The sequence below is a fragment of the Bos indicus x Bos taurus genome, chromosome 3, assembly GCF_003369695.1.
Source record: "Bos indicus x Bos taurus breed Angus x Brahman F1 hybrid chromosome 3, Bos_hybrid_MaternalHap_v2.0, whole genome shotgun sequence".
Lineage (NCBI taxonomy): Eukaryota > Metazoa > Chordata > Mammalia > Artiodactyla > Bovidae > Bos > Bos indicus x Bos taurus.
Window position 1 is genome coordinate 26,302,212 of NC_040078.1, and position 25,860 is coordinate 26,328,071.

General features: G+C 43.5%; 1 protein-coding gene across 2 annotated transcripts in view; it reads right to left on the reverse strand.

Moving 5' to 3' along the window:
• Positions 1 to 25,860, reverse strand: part of TTF2 (transcription termination factor 2) — a 53,673-nt gene that overhangs the window by 11,078 nt on the left and 16,735 nt on the right. For both annotated transcript variants that reach the window (XM_027535773.1, XM_027535775.1), the window contains exons 5-18: positions 23,827 to 24,828; positions 23,400 to 23,514; positions 22,666 to 22,848; positions 20,802 to 20,929; positions 18,217 to 18,298; positions 15,592 to 15,702; positions 13,836 to 13,986; positions 11,774 to 11,879; positions 6,425 to 6,606; positions 5,563 to 5,716; positions 5,135 to 5,226; positions 4,017 to 4,099; positions 3,484 to 3,617; positions 1,155 to 1,325 (exon numbers count right to left, since the gene is read on the reverse strand). In XM_027535773.1, coding sequence (XP_027391574.1) covers positions 1,155 to 1,325; positions 3,484 to 3,617; positions 4,017 to 4,099; positions 5,135 to 5,226; positions 5,563 to 5,716; positions 6,425 to 6,606; positions 11,774 to 11,879; positions 13,836 to 13,986; positions 15,592 to 15,702; positions 18,217 to 18,298; positions 20,802 to 20,929; positions 22,666 to 22,848; positions 23,400 to 23,514; positions 23,827 to 24,828 — 2,694 coding nt within the window. The remainder of the gene's footprint in view (positions 1 to 1,154; positions 1,326 to 3,483; positions 3,618 to 4,016; positions 4,100 to 5,134; positions 5,227 to 5,562; positions 5,717 to 6,424; positions 6,607 to 11,773; positions 11,880 to 13,835; positions 13,987 to 15,591; positions 15,703 to 18,216; positions 18,299 to 20,801; positions 20,930 to 22,665; positions 22,849 to 23,399; positions 23,515 to 23,826; positions 24,829 to 25,860) is intronic.

A 25,860-nucleotide genomic window follows, 5' to 3' on the forward strand; every position in this document is an offset into this window, starting at 1 on the left:
AGAAGGCTTGTGAATCATTAACTGAGCATCAGACAAGTTGTGAGGAACACAGATTATTAGGAATGTGAGGTTTCAAGCCATCTGCTAACTGAGGGTGCCAGGGCCTGAAACCTGGCCACACAGGGTGCCCTTCACATGTTCCCATCAGTTACTGATGGTAAAGACTTAGGTAAATATTTTTAAATCTCTAATTAAAAGTAACTCTTAGGTAACACCATTTCCTTGGCAGTGACCTCCTTCCTCAGTTCAGTTCAGTTCAGTCGCTCAGTTGTGTCCAACTCTTTGTGACCCCATGAATCGCAGTACGCCAGGCCTCCCTGTCCATCACCAGCTCCCGAAGTTCACTCAAACTCATGTCCATCAAGTCGGTGATGCCATCCAGCCATCTCATCCTCTGTCGTCCCCTTCTCCTCCTGACCCCAATCCCTCCCAGCATCAGGGTCTTTTCCAATGGGTCAACTCTTCACATGAGGTGGCCAAAGTATTGGAGTTTCAGCTTTAGCATCATTCCTTCCAATGAACAGCCAGGGCTGATCTCCTTCAGAACAGACTGGTTGGATCTCCTTGCAGTCCAAGGGACTCTCAAGAGTCTTCTCCAACACCACAGTTCAAAAGCATCTCAGTGTCCTATCTTTTTGCCTTTTCGTACTGTTCATGGGGTTCTCAAGGCAAGAATACTGAAGTAGTTTGCTATTCCCTTCTCCAGCTCCCGTGGGAATAGAGTGACTAATGAGGACAGAAGGCTGGTAACAATCAAACCTGGCAGATTGAAGCCTCTCAACAAAGGAAAGCAATTGGCGCTCAGACATAAGACATTGTCTCACGGCTCAGGTCTTTGCGGTTTTCCCAAAACAAACTGCTCACTTGCCCAGGCCCCGTCGCCATGTAAACCTGACAGACTCTTTCCCCAGGAATCCACGCCAGAAATCTGCCTTGATGTGAGAGGTGGGCCCAGGCCACTCTCTGAAAGCCCACTTCCGTTCTATTCGTGAAATGAAACCAGAATTCAGGACTAGAGGGAGAATTTGACCAGCCAACATCTGGTAGCTCCAGCTCTGCCATCAAATGGCTAGACCCACTTGGACAAATACAGCTCTCAGGGAAATATGTGAGGAGTTGAAGTCTTTCTACTAGAATAGAGGTAATCATACTACCTTGGTGCTCTCTCTCTTGTCATCAAAAAGCTCCACCTTGAAGGATTTGCCATTAAGGGAAACGGAGGCAGACGGCTCTGAGTCGTGGAATTCGGACAAGGTCAAAGCACTGAGCTGCTCCTCCAGGGAAAGGGCCAGACCTTCACTCTTCAGCTCCGTCGGATCCAGGGCCTGACCAGAATCAGACAGGGGATACAGCAAATGGGCGGCTGAGGCAGCAAGCCATGGGACTTGCAAAGTGCTGACTGTTCAACACTGCACGTGGCAAAATGTTTTGTAATTTACCATCAGTACCCCCTTGAGTAAACCCAGATTAAAATGAAGCCTTAACAAGTTTTTCTCACTAGATCAAAAATAAACCAAAGTGGAACTTTTTAGAAAATTGCCAGATTGACTACAAGATTATTCTATTTGCCCCAGCTAGAACAATAGAGTTAATTAAGCTATTGATAATCAAGACATAATTTACAGTACTACCAAAAAAAAAGACACATTACTTCAATGCCTCAAAAAGATGATATATTTCAATAAAAACTTTTTAAATAAAAAGAATTTTCAAGTACTAAGTAGTTTTTTTTTCTGTTCATAAAAATGATATATGCTTATTACAGAAAATCTGGAAAAGTTCAGAAGAGTATAAAGAAAAGAATCATTGATAACCAAGGAGAAAATAATATAAATTTTAACTGCCAAGGAGGAAAAAAAGTAACGTATTTCTCTTTTTTTCATTGAAGTATAGTTAATTTACAAAGTTCTATTAGTTTTGAGCATATAGCAAAGTGATTCAGTTTTATATACATATATATTCGTTTTCAGGTGCTTTCCCATTATAGGATATTATAAGATACTGCGTTTAGTTCCCTGTGCTATACAGTAGGTCCTTGTTGCTACCTATTCAACATATAGTAGTATGTATATGTTAACCCCCAACTCCTAATTTATTCCTCCCCCTAGCCCTCTGCTATCCCCTTTGGTAACTGTAAGTTTGTTTTCTACGTCTGTGAGACTATTTCTGTTTTGTAAATAGTTCATCCATATCATCTTTCTGGATTGCAGTTGTCTTTCTCTTACTTAATATGAACTCTCTAGGTCCATCCATGTTGCTGCAAATGGCATTATTTCATTCTTTTTTTCGACTAATATTTCATCGTATGTACGTCTGTATGTATGCATGCATGTGTGCATACATATATATGTATATATATATGTATACATATCACATCTTTTTTATCCATTATTCTGTTGATGGACATTTAGGTTGCCTCTATACCTTGGCTACTGTAAACAGTGTTGCTATGAACACTGGGGTGCATGTACCTTTTTGAAATGGTTTTCTCTGGCATGTGCCCGGAGCACAATTGCTGGATGGTGTGGTAACTCTATTTTTAGCTTTTTAAGGCACCTCCTGCTATTTTCCATAGTGGCCGCACCCATTTGCATTCTCACCAACAGGGTAGAATGGTTCCTTTCTCTCCACACCATCTCCAGCATTATTTGTAGACTTTTTAATGATAGCCATTCTGATCAGTGAAAGGTGGTAGCTCATTGTGGTTTTGATTTGCATTTCTCTAATAATTAGCAATATTGAGCATCTTTCAATGTATCTGTTGGTCATCTGTATGTCTTCTTTGAAGAAATGTCTATGTGAATCTTCTGCCCATTTTTCGACTGGATTGTTTGGCTTTTTGATATTACCTCTATTAGTTATTTGTGTATTTTGGAAATTAATCCCTAGTCAGTGGCATTGTTTGCAAATATTTTCTCCCAGTCCATAGGTTGGTTTTTCATTTTGTTTACAGTTTCTTTTGTTTTGCAAAACCTTTTAAGTTTAATTAGGTCCCATTTGTTTATTTTTGCTCTTATTTCCATTACTCTAGAGAACAAATCCAAAAACATATTGCTGCAATTTATGTCAGAGTGTTCTGCCTGTAACATATCTTCTTAATTATGAATGTGTCTCTATCCATTATAGAGACAACTTTTCCAATTGTATAAATGCTTGAGTTTTCGTAACTAAGCTTATTAGCTTTATGACACTCCAAAATTCCAAAGTATTCACAAATGGTTTCCTTTATAATGAGGTACTATTTTCTATTCTAAAATAAAGCTATTTTTAAAAATAAAATAAAAAATAAAAACTGTTCTCCACATCACGGGAATTAGCTCAAGATCACTAACAATTAAAATACAGTAAAATAAGCAGTCTCCTCTTTGCTGCCCCACCAAAATACAAAATACCCTCAAATCCCACTTTCTTTGAGCCCAGCTACAGGAGACTGAGGCGGCCTTCTCCGCAGCCCTCGAGGCCCCACACGGGCCCTCTGCTTACCGACTTCAGCAGAGACAGGTGGCAGCAGCACTGGCGGAGCCTCAGCAGCTGGGACAGTATGTGGACGGCGCTGGATGTCGCCTGGCTGCCTGCCGTGGAGGGCCCGGGCCCGCTGGACCCAAACTCCTGGGCCACTTCCAAGAAGGAAAACAGACACAGGAAATACTACAGTGTTTAAAACAGAAACATGGGGAAGAACCCTGAACTAAATGAGGAGATCTGAAACCTTCTTTGATCTGAGGTTCAATAACACAGTTCTAACTCACTTCTCTACTAATGAAGAAAAACAAAATACTCATTTTCTCTACAGACTTACTGTATTTGCATTTTAATAAAACAGACTTCGGAAATAACTAAAAACAAGTTCACATCACCAGGTCTGGTGCTTGCAGATTATATTTTACTTTAGTCTGAGGTTCTAAGCTAAGGTCAAGTCTCTGCTATCAAGAATTCATGACCCCCCATTTCTGTAAGTTTACCAAACCTGCACCCACATTTTCACGAGTCTGTATTTACAAGTGCCCACTGCTCACCTCTATTGAATGGATTGTCAGGGCTTCTTCCAGACTGGTTGCTCCCACTTTCATGTCTTTTTAGATAGTACTGCAGAGCCAACCTGCCTCAGATCGAGAAACAAAATGCACGTGCAATGGTCACTAAGACCAAACAGGTCTACCATGGTCACTGCTTAACTGTGATAGTGGCGGGACCTTGAAAAATTATAGAAGTGGACTTGGCCTTCCCTGGTGGTCCAGTGGTTAAGGATCCACCCGCCAATGTAGGGGACGTGGGTTCAGTCCCTGCTCTGGGAAGATCCCACATGCAGTGGGGCAAGTAAGCCTGTGTGCCACAACTACGGAGACTGCACGCTTTAGCCCGTGAGCCTGTGCTCTGCAACGAGAGACGCCACCGAAACGAGAAGCCAGCGCAGCACAAGGAGGAGCAGCTCCCGACTGCTCCAGCCAGAGAAAGCCTATGTTCAACAACAAAGACCCACCACAGCCAAAAATAATTAATTTAAAAAACAGTGGAAAAGTGGACTTGTTAAATGAAGGCAGGCTCACAGCAAGCACTGGCCAAAGGTAATAAAAACAACTACTGTAAAAGCTAAACCATTTAAAAATGATTAATAAATATTAACAAGCTTATTGATACTATAAAATATTATTACATTCTATATCAATTTAATATTAAATATGTAACAGTAATATAGTTGATTAATATTAAAATGTTTATTAATAAATATAAGATCTACAAAGAGAAAAAACTTAATCACTTTGGAAGGTTTGATGAACAGCTTCTTAAAAGCTCTGCTGAGAGGCTGGATAACAGGTCAAAGGTCAAAGAGATGTACTAAGTTGGCCAATACTTTCCTAATACAGCCCCACAACGACCAGAAAGACCTGGTGACAGTGTGCACACCCTAGACCTTCTATACAAGAAAGCCAGTGGAGAACAGGTTCACAGTGTATATGAGACGAAGGTGAGCTGGGGGCGAGGTGAGAGAACAAGGGAGCTTTTTTAAAAAGGAACACAGATATTCAGCTTGTCAATAATACCATAATTGCAGTTAGAAGAACCTTGACTCAATCCCAAGCAAGAAGAAGAATAAAACAACAGCTGTGAGAAGGTGCTTCTTCACAGCACATACCTCGATCTTGCAAAAAGGACACTATAAACAGTCTCTTCATCTTCAGAGAGTTTTAAATGGTGCAACTGAAATTTACGGTGGGGCAGCACCACCTGGAAGAGTAAAAGACAAAAGTAGCTGCAATGAAGTTCTACAAATTAACTGAATATTACAGAGCACGTTCCCCAGAGTTGACACTGGAAATCTAGTCAACCCTTAGACGGCAGCTCCCGCCCTCCCCTGAAAGCAGAATGGCTCTAACACACCACAAAACAGGACAGCTATGACCCCGGGGGCAGGACAGCAATCAAGGGCCTCTGTGTAGGAACACGGGAGACTCAGAAGCTCCTGAAGCAAAGGCCATGGCGGTGCAAGCAGAGTCAAGGCCATGGTCACCCTCCTTCCTGACCCCCCCACATCCACACAGGGACAAGTGTCAGTGGGGTTACCAAGGGCTTGCCGGTGGAGTCCAGCTGGTCCTTTGTTCTCCTCAGCAAAAGGCTCCTGGTTAAGATATTTAACCGTTCTCCTCCTTTCTTTGAGCCATTGTCTACTTGACTCTTCCACAGCTTAAACTCATCAAATGGAGAACAACGGAGAAATCTTTTTCATTAGAGGACAGAGAACAGGAAAGAAGCATGGGAGGATGGAGGAGAGAGTCAAAGACAGATATAAGATGAAAGGCAAATCAGGTTTTACATGTCATCCCAATCAATGTTAAAAGTCAATTTCATAGCAAAGCTCTGCTAGACAGAGCAAAAGGATCCAAGTCAATAACCACATCATAAAACCACATTATAAAAATGTGCCTTTTCCCATTAAAATGTCTATATCATCATAATAGGACATATAACCAATAGCTAGAACTCATTCCTAAAGGTTCAAAGGCTAATATAAAAATTCTATATCCTCTTATGAGCTGACTTAAATAAAAGCAAGTATTTAAAAATCAGCATTCTTTTCTGTTTGCTTCAAATAAACTGTAGCCCTGACCTCAGGCCATATGTTTTAAAGCAAAAGTAGCTCAAAACATTACTAGGTCTGAAGAAAGTGACTTCTGTTTCCTTTAATTTAACTGGTCCTGTATTTTTCCACATAGAAGGACTGCATGTCATAAAAGCCCTGCATCAGCCAGTCAGTCAGCAGATTATATTCTCATAAATATTAATTCCCTTGTCCTTTACACGTTGACAGGTTTGTCACCTGCTACACACGCTAATCTGGTGCACACACCGGTGATACGAGATATGAAATAATCAAGAAGGGTACTGAAAGGGCTCACAGCTACCTAATCTCAAAGAGTTTACTCACTTCAGCAGTGAATACATGTCCAACAAGTTGTTCTGAATTGGGGTTCCAGTGACAGCCCAACGGGCTTGGGCCTGGAGCTTACACACGGCCATGGAAGTCTGTACCCGGGGATTCTTAACGTTGTGAGCTTCATCCAATATGAGTCGAGCCCACACTACTCGAAGCAAAGGTGATGACGTGCCCTGGAAGAAACACAAGTGAAATCTAGCAAAAATACAGGAAAACATGTGTGTCTTCCAGGAATAAGGGGAAATAAGCAAATTTCAAAGACTCACTCTTATCTTCAAGTTTGAGGACCTAGATCAGGTACACTGAAATAAGGATTAAGCTTAAGAAACCAAGAGCAGAAACTCAATGAGTACAAATAAACAACTCACTTGACTTCCCCATTGTTGAGCATAAGATGTTTAAGGGTAAAATGTTTCCTCATTTTAGTTTTCTGTATTCTTTCAACCCACTTTTGAGCAATGGCCACAGGTAAGGGATACACTAGCTGTCAAGGCTGCAAAGTCATTCAATCAATAAAATATTTACTCACTTTCCCTAAATTTACAATAGTTCACTAAAAATTTACTAAAAGTCTACTTTGTTTCCTTTTTTGGCCATACCACACAGCATGTGTGATCTCAGTTCCCCAATCAGAGATCAAACCCACGCCCCCTGCAGTGGAAGCGTGGAGTCTTAACCCCTGGGTCACCAGGAAAATTCCCTAAAAGTCTCCTTTTACATGTAAGATACTAAGCCAGACACAAAGATCATTTCTTCTCTTCAAGGAGTTCACAATCTAGCAGGGGAGAAAAAAATAAAACAAGCATAAAGATCATTATATACAATGTATATACAGCAAGTCCTACTAGATGATTTAATACAGAACAGTAGGAATCTAGTGGGTCTTGCTCACTGCTGTATACCTGCATCTGGTACATGGTAGATACTCAGTATTTGCAGAATGAATGGAGTGTCGAGATATAAGCCAGCAGTAGGTGCCAGGAGATGCATCTGAGCACGGAGGGCAGCAAAGCACTCCATTCAGAGGGAGAATGGCTCAATAACACGACAGAGTATGGAGGGAAGTACAGCCCTTGGTACAGCTGAGCATGGGGTTGCCCCTGGGAGGGAGGCGGGCAGGTAGGGGACTAGGGACACTCAGGAAGGGCAAGACTGTACAAGGCCTAAAAAATCATTTAAAGGAATGAAGGTTTTAACCTGAAAGCTAAGAGAAACCATTGAGGAATCTGAAAAGTTAATCATCTGCAAGAAGGCAGAGCTGGTCAAGAGATGGGTAAGCACTCTAGTCAGTTCAATCACTCAGTCCTGTCTGACTCTTTGTGACCCCATGGACTGCAGCACACCAGGCTTCCCTGTCCATCACCAAACTCCCGGAGTTTACTCATTCATGTCCATCGAGTCAGTGATGCCATCCAACCATCTCATCCTCTGTCGTCCCCTTCTCCTCCTGCCTTCAATCTTTCCCAGGATCAGGGTCCTTTCAAATGAGGCAGTTCTTCACATCAGGTGGCCAAAGTATTGGAGTTTCAGATTCAGCCTCAGTCCTTCCAATGAATATTCAGGACTGATGTCCTTTAGGATGGACTATTTGGATCTCCTTGCAGTCCAAGGGACTCTCAAGAGTATTCTCCAACACCACAGTTCAAAAGCATCAGTTCTTTGGTGCTCAACTTTCTTTACAGTCCAACTCTCATATCCATATGTGATTACTGGAAAAACCATAGCTTTGACTAGACAGACCTTTGTTGGCAAAGTAATGTCTCTGCTTTTTAATATGCTGTCTAGGTTAGTCACAGCTTTTCTTCCAAGGAGCAAGTATCTTTTAATTTCATGGCTGCAGTCACCATCTGCAGTGATTTTGGAGCCCCCAAAAATAAACTCTGTTTCTGTTGTTTCCCCATCTATTTGCCATGAAGTGATGGGACCAGATGCCATGATCTCAGTTTTCTGAATGTTGAGTTTTAAGCCAACTTTTTCACTCTCCTCTTTCACTTTCATCAAGAGACTCTTTAGTTCTTCTTTGCTTTCTGCCATAAGGGTAGTGTCATCTGCATACCTGAGGTTATTGGTATTTTTCCCAACAATCTTGATTTCAGATTATGCTTCATCCAGCCCAGCATTTCATATGATGTACTCTACATATATGTTAAATAAGCAGGATGACAATATACAGCCTTGACATATTCCTTTTCCGATTTGGAACCAATCTGTTGTTCCATGTCTGGTTCTAACTGTTGCTTCTTGACCTGCATACAGATTTCTCAGGAGGCAGGTCAGGTGGTCTGGTATTCCCATCTCTTTCAGAATTTTACAATTTGTTGTGATCCACACAGTTAAAGGCTTTGGCGTAGTCAATTTAGCAGAAGTAGATGTTTTTCTAGAACTCTCTTGCTTTTTCGATGATCCAACGGGTGTTGGCAATTTGATCTCTGGTTCCTCTGCCTTTTCTAAATCCAGCTTGAATGTCTGGAAGTTTATGGTTCAAGTAGTGTTGAAGCCTGGCTTGGGGGATTTTGAGCATTACTTTTGCTAGTGTGTGAGATGAGTGCAATTGTGCAGTAGTTTGAACATTCTTTGGCATTGCCTTTCTTAGGGATTGGAATGAAAATTGACGTTTTCCAGTCCTGTGGCCACTGCTGAGTTTTCCAGATTTGCTGGCATATTGACTGCAGCACTTTCACAGCATCATCTTTTAGGATTTGAAATAGCTCAACTGGAATCCCATCACCTCCACTAGCTTTGTTCATAGTGATGTTTCCTAAGGCCCACTTGACTTCACATTCCAGGATGTCTGGCTCTAGGTGAGTGATCTCACCATCATGGTTATCTGAGTCATGAAGATCTTTTTTGTACAGTTTTTCTGTGTATTCTTGCCACCTCTTCTCAATATCTTCTGCTTCTGTTAGGTCCATACCATTTCTGTCCTTTATTGAGCCCATCTTTGCATGAAATGTTCCCTTGGTATCTCTAATTTTCTTGAAGAGATCTCTAGTCTTTCCCATTCTATTGTTTTCCTCTATTTCTTTGCCTTGATCACTGAGGAAGGCTTTCTTATCTCTCCTTGCTATTCTCTGGAACTCTGCATTCAAATGGGTATATCTTTCCTTTTCTCCTTTGCCTTTTGCTTCTATTCTTAGCTATTTGTAAGGTCTCCTCAGACAACCAAGTTGCCTTTTTGCATTTCTTTTTCTTAGGGATGGTTTGATCACTGCCTCCTGTACAGTGTCATGGACCTCCATCCATAGTTCTTCAGGCATTCTATCAGATCTAATCCCTTGAATCTATTCCTCACTCGCACTGTATAATTGTAAGGGATTTTATTTAGGTCATACTTGAATGGTCTAGTGGTTTTCCCTACTTTCTTCAATTTAAGTCTGAATTTGGCAATAAGGAGTTGATGATCTGAGCCACAGTCAGCTCCCAGTCTTGTTTTTGCTGACTGTATAGAGCTTCTCTATCTTTGGCTGCAAAGAATATAATCTGATTTCAGTGTTGACCATCTGGTGATGTCCATGTGTAGAGTCGTCTCTTGTGTTATGGAAGAGGGTGTTTGCTATGACCAGTGCGTTCTCTTGGCAAAACTCTGTTAGCCTTTGCCTTGCTTCATTCTGTACTCCAAGGCCAAATTTGCCTGTTACTCCAGGTATCTCTTGACTTCCTAGTTTTCATTCCAGTACCCTATAATGAAAAGGACATCTTTTTTGGGTGTCAGTTCTAGAAGGTCTTGTAGGTCTTCATAGAACTGTTCAACTTCAACTTCTTCAGCATTACCAGCTGGGGCATGCTGCTGCTGCTGCTGCTGCTAAGTCGCTTCAGTCATGTCCGACTCTGTGCGATCCCATAGACGGCAGCCCACAAGGCTCCACCATCCCTGGGATTCTCCAGGCAAGAACACTGGAGTGGGTTGCCATTTCCTTCTCCAATGCATGAAAGTGAAAAGTGAAAGTGAAGCTGCTCAGTCGTGTCAGACTGGTAGCGACCCCATGGACTGCAGCCCACCAGGCTCCTCCATCCATGGGATTTTCCAGGCAAGAGTACTGGAGTGGGGTGCCACTGCCATCTCCAAGTTGGGGCATAGACTTGGATTATTGTGATATTGAATGGTTTGCCTTGGAAACAAAGATCATTCTGTCGTTTTTGAGATTGCACCCAAGTACTGCATTTCAGACTCCTCTGTTGACCATGATGGCTACTCCATTTCTTCTAAGGGATTCCTGCCCACAGTAGTAGATATAATGGTCATCTGAAGTAAATTCACCCATTCCAGTCCATTTGAGTTCACTGATTCCTAAAATGTCGACATTCAGTCTTGCCATCTCCTGTCTGAGACAAGCCATGCTGTGTAGTGCTGTACTGTGTAGAGCCATACCGTGTGGGGCCACCCAAGATGGGCGGGCATGGTGAAGAGGTCTGAGAATGTGGTCCACTGGAGAAGGGAATGGCAAACCACTTCAGTATTCTTGCCTTGAGAACCCCACGAACAGCATGAAAAGGCAAAATGATAGGACACTGAAAGAGGAACTCCCTAGGTCGGTAGGTGCCCAATATGCTACTGGAGATCAGTGGAGAAATAACTCCAGAAAGAATGAAGGGATGGAGCCAAAGCAAAAACAACACCCAGTTGTGGATGTGACTGGTGATGGAAGCAAGGTCCGATGCTGTAAAGAGCAATATTGCATAGGAGCCTGGAATGTCAGGTCCATGAATCAAGCACTCTAGAGATCACCCAAAATATAGGAAGCTGTGAATATTCTATTGCACTAAGAATAAAAGTGTATGCAAAACAGCAGGTCTTGGAACAACACTGCATTTTCAGGGGGGAAAAGCACATAAGAGTTATGCAATAAAGCCCCTACATAACTGAGACTAGCCTGGACACAGCAACATTCAGGTTTTTTCCCCTGGTTATTGTTTAGCCTCTGGCTCATTGTAGCCTTTTTCTTTGTAACCCCTTTTCCTGGGAGGTGGAGTAAAGGAAGGGAATAATGCCTTAATATCAAAATACTAGTCCTGACACTGAATACAAAACACATCCTGAGAGTACACCCCAAAGACTCTCAAACACTGCAACAAGTGAAGCTTCCCTATATTTACACCGTGATCAATGCAAATGCAAAGTAGTCATTATTTCTAAAAAGCAGCAAACTGCATCTCCACCTTCAGCACTGAGGAGGACGCCTACAGTAAAAGAGAAGGGACAGAGGAAAGAACTGTTTCCACAGGAGAAGCAGCACGAATGCCCACGACTCCAGGAAGGGGACCTTTCCATCTCTGATGCTTGAAAAGACTCCTGTTATCTGCGGTTCTGACCCTACTTCCCCAGCAGGGTCCACGCCTCACCTCCACACTGGGGTTTGCACCCGGGATCTGTTCGTCTTGTTTCGCTGTGGGAATCTCCTTGGCCAGGAGGCTGTAGGTGGTGATCACGATGTCATACGTGGACAGGCTGCAGATATAACACAAAGCAAAAGATAAACCATCCAGCATGACTCTAACAAAATAAGACAGAGTTGATTTCCTTCACAAAAATCCCTCCAGCAGAACTCATTAATTTGTGTCAATTCACACACACACACTCACACACACTCTGAAGAGGTAAATTTTACACTCTTGACTTCCTTATCACTTACCACTGGTCATTTTTAGAGACTACTCACTGTAACTAGAACAGCCCCCCTCTTCCCAGCCAAGTCACAAAGGATCATCTCTGGCTGGGGTCAAATTAAGCTTGATGAAATCTGACAAGAACAGAAAGTTGGGCAGGATTGGAATTTAATATTTAGTTAATTTGACACAGATGATTCTAAAGTCCCAAGGAAGTAAGAAAACTCTGAAGTCATGTTCATCTTATATCAATGGTGCTTTCTCCCCATTGTTCTGTAATGGATTCGTGAAAACCCATTCATCTAGCTTTGATATTTGGGCACAAAAATACATGCTGTACACTTTCAGCTCACCTCGCCTATACTCTTTACATGTAAAGATTCTTAATGAAAAGCACAAATCTTTCTCCAAGGAAACTTAATATTGTGGACCTGAGAGAACTTCAGTAAATACTTTTGATAAAGACGACATGCGAATTTGGACAGGCAGTGATGCCTACTTGTTGCCTGAGCATCATATAAAGGTGTATGATTGAGAATGATTCCTATCAGTCAGCTAGTGCACTCAGGACACCAAACCCAGTACAATCAAAATGCAAATCATATAAGATGGAACTGACTTCTAAACAAAAATCTATAGTACCCGATGCCAGAGAAGGCGTGCAGAATGGCCACAACTGCCCTGATTCCTTTCGTCTGCTGAAATGACTACCAGTCATGAGAGCTGGTGTGCCCTTAAGACTTAGGGTCACGATTCTGGCAATTCACCCCCGAGAGACTACTGTGTTGTTCTTTAAGAGATAAAATATCCAGTATCAGAGGTTGGGGAGAAAGATTACTTAGACGGAAAAACAACTCAGTTCTTGACTAGATCAGCAAGTATTCAATCCAGACCATCATATCATAATTAAGAACAAAAACAGGTCCTTTAAAACCGAAAGACAAAGAATAGGACTACAATCACCATCTGGGGAAACATTTTCTTTCCTCCTTCCTGGACATCCCCTTTTAGGAATTCAGTTAGGTTTAATCCTAAACTTTTGAATCTAAACTTCTTAGATGGTTCACATATGAAAAATACAGCCATAAACATTTAACTAGCATATATCCAGAGAAGGCGATGGCACCCCACTCCAGTACTCTTGCCTAGAAAATCCCATGGACAGAGGAGCCTGGTAGGCTGCAGTCCATGGGGTCGCAAAGAGTCGGACACGACTGAGCGACTTCACTTTCACTTTTCACTTTCACACATTGGAGAAGGAAATGCAACCCACTCCAGTGTTCTTGCCTGGAGAATCCCAGGGACGGGGGAGCCTGGTCGGCTGCCGTCTCTGGGATCGCACAGAGTCGGACATGACTGAAGCGAATTAGCAGCAGCAGCATATATCAACTAACCATTAATAGTATATCAAGATGCTCTGTTAAGACTGAGTTGGTTCCATTTACACTAACAGAAAAAGAATGTGGATTTGGAATCAGATATTCAATCATGAAATAATTGTGACATATCCCTTTTACCAGGGGAACTCCGCTACTGCCTAGCTGATGACTCAGGCATCTCAGGCTAACTTGCATGGCAGCTTGTTGAGAATGGTGACGGGATATAGCTCCAAACACCAATCCCTCTCAAGATGCATCCCTCAGCACAGGCGAAGGCTGTTGGGCGATGACAGTGCCTGTGGTCTTCACAAATACCATTAGCCTTGATTAAATGAAATACCAGAGCACACAAAGGCCAAGATGACCCTTCAGCCAAGACGCTGGACACCTCGTACTGACGGCAACGTTTCTGCACTTACATTTTTGCATGTTGATTCCGGTTTGGCCCATGATAGAGACAGACTCTTAATCTGTTGTGGCTCACATGTTTCTCCACCTCGTTTTTCCAATGATGGATCAGAGAAGCAGGACAGATGATTAGTGTTCCATGAGAAGTGAACTCAGAGGAGTCTTGAGAGGGGGGAAAAAAATCAACACCCAGTTACACTCATTAAATAGCTTTAACTTCTTCAAGGCATTACCTCTTTTCCTTGACTGATGTCTATTCATTTAATCAATATTTTTAACAACTGTTGCTCTTATTTCTTCATATAGCTTATACCTTGGAGATACGGCAGGCTGGGATCCAGACCACAGCAATAAAGTGAATATCACAATAAAGAGAGTCACACAAAACGTTGCGGTTTCCCAGTGCATATGAATATTTATGTTTACACTACATTATAGTCTATTAAGTGTTCAATAGTATAATACTTTTTAGATACTGTTTAAAAAGATATATAGTTTAATTTAAAAATATATATTTATTGCTAGACAGTGCTAACATCATTTGTAATCTTTTTACTGATAGAGGGTTTGAAGTATTCCAACAATTACCAAAATGTGACATGGAGACATGAAGTGAGGAAATGCTGGTGCGACAACAGTGCCAAAACCACAGGGTTGACACAGCCCCTCAACATGTAAAAACAAAACAAACACTATTTGTGAAGCACAATAAAACGAGGTATGCATGAAGTGGAATAGAAACTGGAAAAAAATAATCTTTTAACTCAAAACAATTATTTGTTTTTTTTCCCCTATAAAAGTGGAAGAAAAAAAAAAAGTGGAAGAAAGAGAGGCTAAAAAGGGAGAGGAGAGTGGCTAGTACATTTCTTCAGTTTAAAAAACCAAAAAACCTCAATGCACTTTCCCAGTGGTGAGAAGATAGAAGCTGGGTCATTTCCTAACTCTTCGTTGATTCATTAGAGGGCAGTATTATTACCTTCCTTTGAAAAGCATACCTTAATTACATTCATACTGAAGAGTAAGTACCGAATCCTCTAGGATAAGCAAACATGACTTCAGAACCAGATGGTGATGGCGTGTTTGTGCCCGTGCCCCTGTGCATCTGCAGTGCACACAGGCTGCTGCTCCACACAGGGACAGAGGACCCAGCTGCAACAGTGGTCAGTGGAGGCCCTGAGAGCAGACGGCCAGATCCTTTGACTATCTAACCAACTGAGAAATGTACTTGTGTACATGCAGTTTACATGTGGTGTCATCTCTATGTAATATACAGGACCTTTAAAGTACTTATACAGTTATTACATTTTAAAAGCAGAGATAGAAATAAGAAAAACTCTCTAGAATATGGAAATTTCTGGAATTTCAGAAACATGGAAAACTGTCTACTATGGTGGCTGAAGTCTGAATTTGTTACAGATCTTCCTTCAGAAAATAATATTTTAATTATTTGGGTCTACCCTGTAGTTATGTTCTCAACATTAACAAAAACAATCATTAGGTTTAAACTAACATTTTTAGACTTTTAGCTGCCACCATAAAACTGTTTCTAATCACAGGTCAAGCTAATCTTATATTTAAAGGAAAAAAATGATCACTTCTAGTTAGCATATTCAGTGTCAGAAATGATACTATAGGAAAGTAACAGTTTTCCAAAAAATTAAATATGACCAAAGGCATCCTTTCATGGCTGAAAAACTTCCACTCCCCACTGCCTTCCACCCACACGTGACTTAGGAAGCAGCAGGCAAGCAAGACACTCGGGAATACCATTTTTGGAAAGCCAAGTCAAAGCCGTGGTTTCGTCCTTTTCTTTGCTTTTCTTTTGGGTCAGAATGAGTGCAATCATTGTCAGGGTTTTTCCTAACCCCATATCATCCGCTGGAAAATGAAAACAAAAATAAGAGAGGTAATTACTTTGGGCAAGGAATCAGTTCAACTTCAAGAGATGCGGTCCGGGGTAGACATCAGCCTGGTCCCCCTGCTGTCAGCACCACTCCAGTCGCTGTGCTTTGCCTCCTCTAATGAAGTCTTTGTCTTTTTAAAATGAACACTAACCGTTGCCATTTATTTTGCGATCTAGGTCACAGACATTTATTATGACCTCTGTAAAATTTAAAACTTATTATTTAGATCTTATTTGAGTCTCTGTGTTTTATTGTCACTTATCCAGTACATTCATTGGTATCTCTCTCAGTTTGATGATGTTGCCTGTGTGTACGCTAGTCTCTCAGTCGTGTCCGACTCTTTGCGACCCCATTGACTGTAGCCCACCAGGTTCCGAAGTCCATAGAATTCTCCAGGCAAGAATACTGGAATGGGTTGTCATTCCCTTCTCCAGGGGATCTTCCTGACCCAGGGATCAAACTCAGGTCTCCTACATTGCAGGCAGATTCTTTACCATCTGAGCCACCAGGGAAAGTTCCAGATGTTGCCTAGTTGCCTTATTTATTACCATGCAAAAGCAAAAAGGTCCCAGTAGATATATCCTACTACCCAATTTACTACTGCAATTCTGGAGTTAGAGTTAACTTAAGACAGTCCTCACCATCCCCTTAACTTGAATTCATCAGTGAAGGTCATAAATTAGCATTTCTTGGGTACCATCATCGTGCTAGTTGCTGAGCTTATCCAATTTACCATTTACACCCTACAAAGTGGTATTATCTTCTTTTTAACGGATTAAATATGCATTCTGACATAAGCAGAAGTAAAATGTCATAACATGGACTCTGGTTCAAGTTCTGGCTCGGCCACTGTGCAGAAGAGTTACCACAGCAGCTGACTACTCTCCTCTGAAAGGCCAGCTTACAAGGCTGGCTCTCGGCTAGCACTTGGAACTCATTTCAGGAGGGGTGCCCCCCTTCCCAGACTGGGAAGAGTGGCTCACTGCACCTTAACTGCTTGGACCCACAGTACAGTTTATACTGAATGCCTGCTTTCCCTCTGGGAATCTAGAATTTCAGTACCTGCCAGCCTGAAGCTGCCTATGTGGGTTTTTATCCCGCCGTAAAAATCCTGGGTGCCAAGTCTCTAACAAGCTTCCGTGGTTGGCAACGTTTTACCTGTGTTTTCATACATTGCTGCTGGGAGATTAAGTACACAGAGTGACTCCACTGGGACAGGACTTGAACCCGGTTTCCCCTAGACTGTGCCCCATGTGCCTTTTTCCCTCGCTGATTTTGATTTATATCAAATCAAAATAACTAAATTATTATTCAGTTTATTTGACTGCAATAAATTCCACCCATGAATATGATGCTGGGAAAGATTGACGGTGGGGGGCGACAGAGGATGAGATGGTTGGATGGCACCATCAACTCAATGGACATGAGTTTGGGCAAACTCTGGGAGATGGCGAGGAACAGGGAAGCCTGGAGAGCTGCAGTCCATGGAGGTCACAGAGAGTTGGACATGACTTAGCGACTGAACAGCAACATATGACTATATGCTGTGCATTCTACAAATCATCCAACCAGGAGGTGAGCTTGGGGACCAAGACACAGCCACTTACTAGCCGTAGCGGACCTCTGTCACGTTTTCTGGAAGTTGAACACCTTGGAAATTTTTAGTGTGATGAGGCTCCAAAGCAGAGCCTGGAAAACTTGCTTCCTGCCTCCTCTGTAGCTAAGGCACCAGCAGCAAGACCAGGCTCTACAGAGACTTACACTCACAGCAGACTTTGTTTCAGATGTCAGCAACTTCAGAAGATGAGGGTCCCCGTGAAGCCCTCTCAACAGGAAGGGCTGGAGACAGCAGTGTGTGGCCCTGGGGAGTGGTGCTTTCCTCTACTGCTCCGAGGCACGGAGCAGCCGTATCATTCTCACAGGACATTCCATTGGTAACTTGACTCTGGCCATTGCTCCTAGAAGTCTGGCCTCCAAGCTTGGCCCTGCACATTTTCCAAAGATTCCGTGGACCACCAGAGAATAAACCCTCCCTCTGCTTCATCAGCCAGAGTCAAGTCTCTACTGCCTGCAGCCAAGACCTGACTGATCCTATGGCAGTGTACTCTGGAGCACGTAACTTAATCTTCCTGATTGATGTTATGGCTGTGTACTCTGGAGTGTACAGCTTACGCTGCCTGACTGATGCTATGGCTGTGTACTCTGGAGCGTACAGCTTACGCTGCCTGACTGATGCTATGGCTGTGTACTCTGGAGCGTACAGCTTAAGCTTCCTGACCGATCTTATGGCTGTGTACTCTGGAGCGCACGGCTTAAAGTTTCCTGACTGATCCTATGGCTGTGTACTCCGGAGCATGTGGCTTAAGCTTCCCACACTACAGTTTCCTCATCTGTCAAACAGGGTGTTAGAGTAGCTACCCACAACAGTTGTTGAGAGGATTGAACAAAGCAATGTATCTGTGGGCTCTTATCCTAATGCGAGACTCACCCAAAATTCCTCCTCGTGGCTTCTGGCTTTCCCGCCATAGCAGCCAGGCTAATGCCTGCTTCTGGTGTGGCAGCAAAGAGATCTGACAAAGGTAATAACCGAAAGTTAGGTACCGATTTCTGATGAGAGGCTATGCTGGAGCCTGGCCACATGGACTCCCTCCTCCACTCGTTTATTTTCTGTAAGTGACCCTCCCAAACTTCTGGTTGTCAGATAAGCCGCTCCTTTCACCTTGAAGTCCTGGACTCCACTCTCTCACTGAGGGCCACATGTCCTGGCCTGCCCAGGACAGGTTTCATTCATGCCGACTGCCCAGCCTGTCTATCAACGGCTGCCTCTGTTCCTCTCAAGTGACCGCTGCTTTGTCTGCTTCATCAGCCCAAGTCAAGATCTCTGAGTAATCACCCTACTTCCACCAGCCATCCTGCTGGCTCTTCCTCGTTATCTCTGCAACGTGATTCTCCTCTCTGCGGGCAATGTCTCAGTCTGCAGTGCTAGTCATAAACTGATGGCCCTTTAACTGGGGGCCTCCCTGCTAGTCTTCCCTTCATCCAGTTTATCTGGAATTCTGTGACATAAGTAACTTTCTTAAAACATCCTTGCTCAAATTTCTACAGTGATTCCATAACATCTCTTAAGCTGTGCTATGCTTAGTCATGTCCAACTCTTTGCAACTCCATGGACTGTAGCCCGCCAGGCTCCACTGTCCATGGGGATTCTTCAGGCAAGAATACTGGAGTGGGTTGTTATGCCCTCCTCCAGGGGACCGTCCCAATCCAGGGATCGAACCCAGATCTCCCACATTGCTGGCAGATTCTTTACCATCTGAGCCACCAGGGAAGCCCAAGAATACTGGAGTGGTTAGCCTATCCCTTCTTCAGGGGAATTTTCTGACCCAGGAATCAAACTGGGGTCTCCAGCATTGCAGGTGGATTCTTTACCAGCTGAGCTACTAGGGAAGCTCCCTCTTATGCTGCTGGTGCTGCTGCTGCTAAGTCGCTTCAGTCATGTCCGACTCTGTGCGACCCCAGAGACGGCAGCCCACCAGGCTTCCCCATCCCTAGGATTCTCCAGGCAAGAACACTGGAGTGGGTTGCCATTTCCTTCTCCAAGGCATGAAAGTGAAAAGTGAAAGTGAGGTCACTCAGTTGTGTCCGACTCTTCTCGACCCCATGGACTGTAGCCTACCAGGCTCCTCTGCCCATGGGATTTTCCAGGCAAGAGTCCTGGAGTGGGGTGCCATTGCCTTCTCCTCTCTTATGCTATCCTAGTCTAAATTCCTCCACCAATGCTAGGCTCCACAGCAAGAGACTCTTTGTGCTAAGTTACACCACCTGCTGCTCCGAGCTCAGGGGCTGCTGTTACCTGATCATCACTTGTTAATATCAATATCTTATCTTCCCTCCGACCACCACTCCCTCTCACTGGAGTGTTTGGTTTCTACCCTATCTAAAGGCTTGCAGTTTCTTTAAGGTACAAATAATACTGCTGACGTAGAAAAACTTCTCCTTTGTTTCAAATGCCTTTGTACTTTGCATACACTTCACAGTATGTGACAATGCACGTTTTCTGTCTTACAATGATTGTCTAATCATCTTACATTGATTGTACATGCATTTTCACTCCAACTAGTTCATTAAAAGCAGCAATTCCTCTGCATCCCTGTGGCGCCTATTGAAGCTCAATAAATGATAAATGCATCTGTTACTGCTACAGACATATAACGTAATGATGTTAAAGAAAAAAAAAGTGTTTTTTATTTTAACTGCTAAACAGAAAAAAAGAAAACACCATAAGGGAAACCACTTGAGTGTGATTTGTAGAAAAGATATGTCAGAATAGCTCTCTGGGACGTCCCTGGTGACAAAGTGGAAAAGAACTCACTTGCCAACGCAGTGGACACAGTTTCCATCCCTGGTCCAGGAAGATTCCACGTGCCGTGGAGCAACTAACCCCAGCACCACAACTCCTGAAGCCCACACCCTGGAGCCCATTCTCCACGACAGAAGCCACCTCAATGAGAAGCCTGTGCACCTCAAGGAAGAGTGGCACACCCTTGCCGCATGCAACCAGAGAAAGCTCATGTGCAGCAACAAAGACCCAGAGCAACCAAAACAGCTGCTGCTGCTGTTGCTAAGTCACTTCAGTCGTGTCTGACTCTGTGCGCCCCCATAGACGGCAGCCCACCAGGCTCCTCCATCCCTGGGATTCTCCAGGCAAGAACACTGGAGTGGGTTGCCATTTCCTTCTCCAATGCAGGAAAGTGAAAAGTGAAAGTGAAGTCGCTCAGTCGTCTCTGACTCTTAGTGACCCCATGGACTGCAGCCTACCAGGCTCCTCCATCCATGGGATTTTCCAGGCAAGAGTACTGGAGTGGGGTGCCATTGCCTTCTCCGAACCAAAACTAAAAACACATAAATAAAACTTTTAAATAGTACATTAAAAAAGAAACCAAAAAGGACTATTTAAAGAAAAACAACGAAGAATGGCACTCCGGTAGGCACTTTCCCAATGGTTGGGCCCCCTCCTCATGGGCGCTAGGGCATTATCCAGGATACTCTGGCCTGCGGGCCTTCCCAGCTCACCTTCAGCCCAGCTGGATCCTCTGCCATGGCGGTCTCCCCAGGACAAGACTCAAGAGATCGATGCAGCTCATCAATGGCTTCACTTGTGATCTTCCACACTGCGTGAAGGCCATTCTGGCTCACAGCGCCTGCACGCAAATCAAGGTTGTGAGTATTACGTCCTGACCAGAGCTGCAAAAAGGCAATTCCTTATTTGCCAGATGATGGATCTGTATGGGCTAAAAAGTCTTGCCTCCAGATTCTCCCAGCCACTCAGGCTCCTTTAGCCTCATTCTCTGTATGTCTTTTAAAGTTCACATTAACAAGTGCTCTAATAAAGTCTAATAAAGGACAAAGTAATAGAAAGTATAATTAAAATATAAGATAATCTACAATATTTTTTATTTTTTTTCAGCTTTGAAGAGGTGGCAGAGAAAACAATACCATCAGAATTTTTGGAAAAAAAGACCCCTGGGGCTGGATTCCAAGAAGAAAAGCCAGCAATAGAAGAGACCAAACTACAAGTTGTCAAACTTCAGGCAGAGAGAGAGCCCCAAATATGCACATCCCAAGATGCCTGCTCTGCACCAGGAATACTTCAGTGCTGGAGACCACTCATTCTATTAATACACAGAGAACTTCTACTGAGGTTAAGTAATAAATACAAGCACCTTAGCTGGTTGCAAATTTAGGGATGAAGTACCCAAATAAGAGATTTCTAAATGAATAAAAATTAATTATCCAATTAAACGTGAAAATGTTTTTAAATGAAAATCTATTTTAATGGGATTCTTTCCTAAATATATTACATAACTTCTTACCTTAATAATCCACCTTAATTTCTCTAGGCAACTCCATCACCATGGTGATGACTGAATGATGCTGTCATGCAGCAGGTTTCTTCAGTCTGAAGCATAGCTTAAGCATGCCACTGGACTAAATATGTTTTCTTTTTTGTTTCAGTGGAAGTAGTTAATTCACAACACTGGGTTAGTTTTAAATGTACAGCAAAGTGACTCATTATATGTATTTTTTATATATATTCTTTTCCATGATAGGTTATTATAAGATATCCCAGTGCTATACAGTAGATTCTTGCTGCTTATCTATTTTACCTATATAAGTACATTTTCTCTGTGCCCTTTTAGAGGGATCCTTGTGTCACATGGCACCCTGTCTATCCCTTACCCTCTTCTGACTACTGCTTTTCAACTTTTCTCCCCTCCCTCCGGTTTTCTTTTTTCTCTCCTTTCCTTTCCACATCCTGAGCAGTTCTCAGGAGAAAACTGGCTTTTGCTTTTCTCATCACTGTCAGCCCACCCAAGTTCCTGTGTCCTGGTCAGTAAACCATACGATCATATTACATAGCTGAGGCTCTCGTGGGGATCCTTCTCCTGCAGCTGCTTCAGAATTCATTGCTGTCTGTAGAGTTCAGGATGGAAACGCTCATTTAAATAGGGTGGTGCTGCTCTCTGTGGGTTTATTGGTCATGGTCACATACTCCCCTACTCTGCCTCTGCGCACACGCACGCACACACACACACACACACACACACAGGACTACAAACATATCCCCTGGTTTGCCTTCCTCCTCACGATGTGAGTTTGAGTTTTCACTCACAAACATTTAGTAGATGACTCCCACATGCCGGCCACCAAGCTGGTTGATTAAGGGCCATGAACAAGGTCAATGAACAGGGCAGACACAGTCTCTGCTCTCAAGAAGATCTAAATTACACTGTGCAAAAACTCAGCTGCGCACCACCAGCTTTATTACCCACCACAGAACGGTTTCTCCCTTCTCAGGGACACAGAGGCAGCTATGAGGCCGCACTTCACTTGTAGGTGTAGCTATTCCCCCCAGGGCCAGGCCCTCGGATCTCACCTCCACAGCACTGGCCAGACCCTCCGGCAGCTTCCTGGTGGGCAGCCTTCAGTCCTCGAGAACCCAGAGGCCAGAGATCCTGACCCTGCAGGGGTTTGGGAGGCACCAAGTGGGGAGGGTCAGTGGTCTCTTTGGTGAAGTTACTCTGCTGAGGTTCTTGAGTGTTACTCTTCTCCTTAGTGTCTGCTCAAAACACAGGGAAGAACAGATTACACTTCAGGAAAGTGAAGGAATTCTATGAGCGAGGTGAGGTCAAGAGGGTGGGATCACCATGAGCAGGGGAAGCCTTCCTAGAGAGTATAGAATTTAAACCGCTTCTTAAACAATGGGAAAAGACTTGAGTCCACAGGAAATAGGAGGAAATTTTTATCAATCACAGATGCAACTTAAAAGGAAGCTCTGAAACAGACGAGATGGGCAGGTGAATGCATCAACCTATTCTTTTAATGTCAGGAAGTGGTCCTCACATTTTTTTTTTAATTTAAGTATTTACTGAATTTGTTACATTGCTCCTCTTTTTAGGTTTTGGGTTTTTTTGGGGGTGTGGGGCCACGTGGCATCTGGGATCTCGTCTCCCCTATCAGGGACTGAAGCTGCACCCCCTGCATTGGAAGGTGAAGTCCTAACCACTGGGCAGCGAAGGAAGTCCCCCAACCTCTTCTTCATCGAAATGGCTCTTGAATATCTTGTGAAGTTCATGCAAACCCCAAGTTCAGGGGCAGAACCCCTTTTACCTTGCTCTGGGGAGAGGGCCAGGGCACTGAGCGCTTCCTCCAGCTCCTGAATTTGCTTGAACAACTTCTGACCCTTGTCTGGAAGAGCCTGGATGTTCACCGATGCCAGTGTGCTCTGGAAAACAGATCCTATAAAATGGGTCACTCGCTCCTCTCGAGGTGTCAGAGGTAGTTTCAGATTAAAGCAGCCCAGAAAGCTAAAACTGTGACATTAGTCTTTTAGCCGTATGTGTGAAAACCAGAGCCTTTCTTCTTTCTAAACCCAGCTGATTTACCAATCCTGAACATATAAGCACAGCAAAAGGCAGAAACTAAACATCCACCTGTGAGACCTTCCTTACACTGATACATCTCACTTGCTCGTGGCGGACCCTACCTGCCCACAGAAGCGATGCTCCGACCTTATAGACACACAGGTAGTAGTTACCTTCCTTTGTTGCAGTTGTGTTGTGAGGAACACACGTTGGGCTGCTGGGTCTGAAGGTTCTCCCTTCTTGGAAACACCCGGGGCTGAAGACACTTTTCTTTGCACACTCTGACCAGGGAGTTCAAGGTTCTTCTTCTCCTGTGTGTCTGGAGGCAAGTCAAAGAGTAAGGGGCTCCTTGGCTTAGACGAAACAAAAACAATGTCATCGTCCTCACTGTCACCACTGCTTGTGCCAGCGTCTCGCCCCTCTCCTGCGGGATGCCCCGTGGCCAGTGGTGCAGGCTGAGCAGCTGGTTCCTTTGGAGCAGGCATGTCCCGGGTCTCCGACTGAGCCTGAAAATGGCCCTGGAGCAGACTCTTTTGGAGGGTCTGTGTGCTTGGGTCATTCCCTGTCTTTGTTTCTCTAGCCTCCCAGCTCTTAGGGTGCTCCTTGTTGAGGTGCTCCTCTTTCAGGGGCTGGCTTATTGAGTGTTGACTGTGAACAATTCGAGGCAAAGGCTTAGTTTCCTCTTCTGTCGGAGGTTCTGATTCTTTCTGGACAGAATGACTCTCACTATCTGACTTCACCTGAAACGCAGATGGTTCTCTGAGCACATTTCCATGGACCTGTTTGGATTTCATCTCCAGAAGGTTTCTTTTGTGCATCCCTTCTATCTCCTTTGCTTCACACTGAAACTCTGTCTTCTCCCTTTGCTGCTTGTCTTGAACTGCAGATTGTTTTTTCTTTACTCCCAGGCCAGATGAGAGCTCCTTCTCCATCCAACACTTAGATTCTGGCTTCTGTTCCTTCTTTTGATCCAGGAGTGGATCTCCCTTTTCTCTTTGCTTCTTATCAGCTGTCTTTTCCTCATCTTCACCTTTGATGAACTGTTTCCAGACGGATGGTTCTTGATTCTTATCAAGTACCTTGAACGGGTTTCTCTGGTGGCTGGAAGGATAATGAGATGGCTCAGAGGCAAGCTGAGACTTACTGGCTCCAGAATGTTCTTTAGAATTAGGATCCTAAAAGACAAAGGAAATAATCTAATCTTAATATAAAATATGAATGCAACCTTCACACCTAGAAGGCCTTTCTTTAGAGGAAATGGAAACACAGTAAAAGCAGTCCAGTTTTTCTAAATGTTCCTGGGATCATTTCTTGCTCTAGAAAGGACTGCCAAACTCGTTTCTATTTTTTTAATTTCTTAACAGTACTTAAGTATTCATTTTTTAACAGTACTTTCAATGCTTGGTTCCTTCTCTGTCCATGATCACTGCTTTTATAGGTCTCAAGGAAAAGCAGTGTCCAGGTCAAACTTTTAATAATAGCAATAGCCACAATGTGTATTTTTCATGAAAACGACTCTCTCAAGATGAACTTTTCCCCAAACCTAAACAGCTCTGATTTTGGCTTTAGGATGGTTGCACAGAGCAAATCTAGGGCCTTGCGTCCAAGCTATCCCTCTACAAGTCTCAAGACCTCCCTCAGTCTAGTTCCTCATGTAGTAGACATCTGCAGGGTCTCTCCTAGTTCTTACATTCCAGAAGCTTATGAATTACACCCAGTTTATACAAACATCAACTAGATATCAGTCTATAAAAACATGTTGGGACTTCCCTGGTGGTCTGGTGGCTAAGCCTTCATGCTCCCAATGCAGGGGGTCTGGGTTCAATCTCTGGTCAGTGAACAGATCCCACATGTCATAACTAAAGATCCTATATGCTACAACTAAGATAAGAGTAGCCAAATAAATAAATATTAAAAAAAAAATCCTGATGTTAGTCAAGTAAATTTAAATTTTTTCCCTAAATAGGAGAATGTTAACTATAGAATGGGCTTCCCTGGTGGTTCAGATGGTAAAGAATCTGCCTGCAATGCAGGAGACCTGGGTTCGATCCCTGGGTGGGGAAGATCCCCTGGAGAAGGGAATGGATACCCACTCCAATATTCTTGCATGGAAAATTCCATGGACAGAGGAGCCTAGCAGGCTATATAGTCCATGGGGTCGAGAAGAATCGGACACAACTGTGCGATTAACACTACTATTATTAACT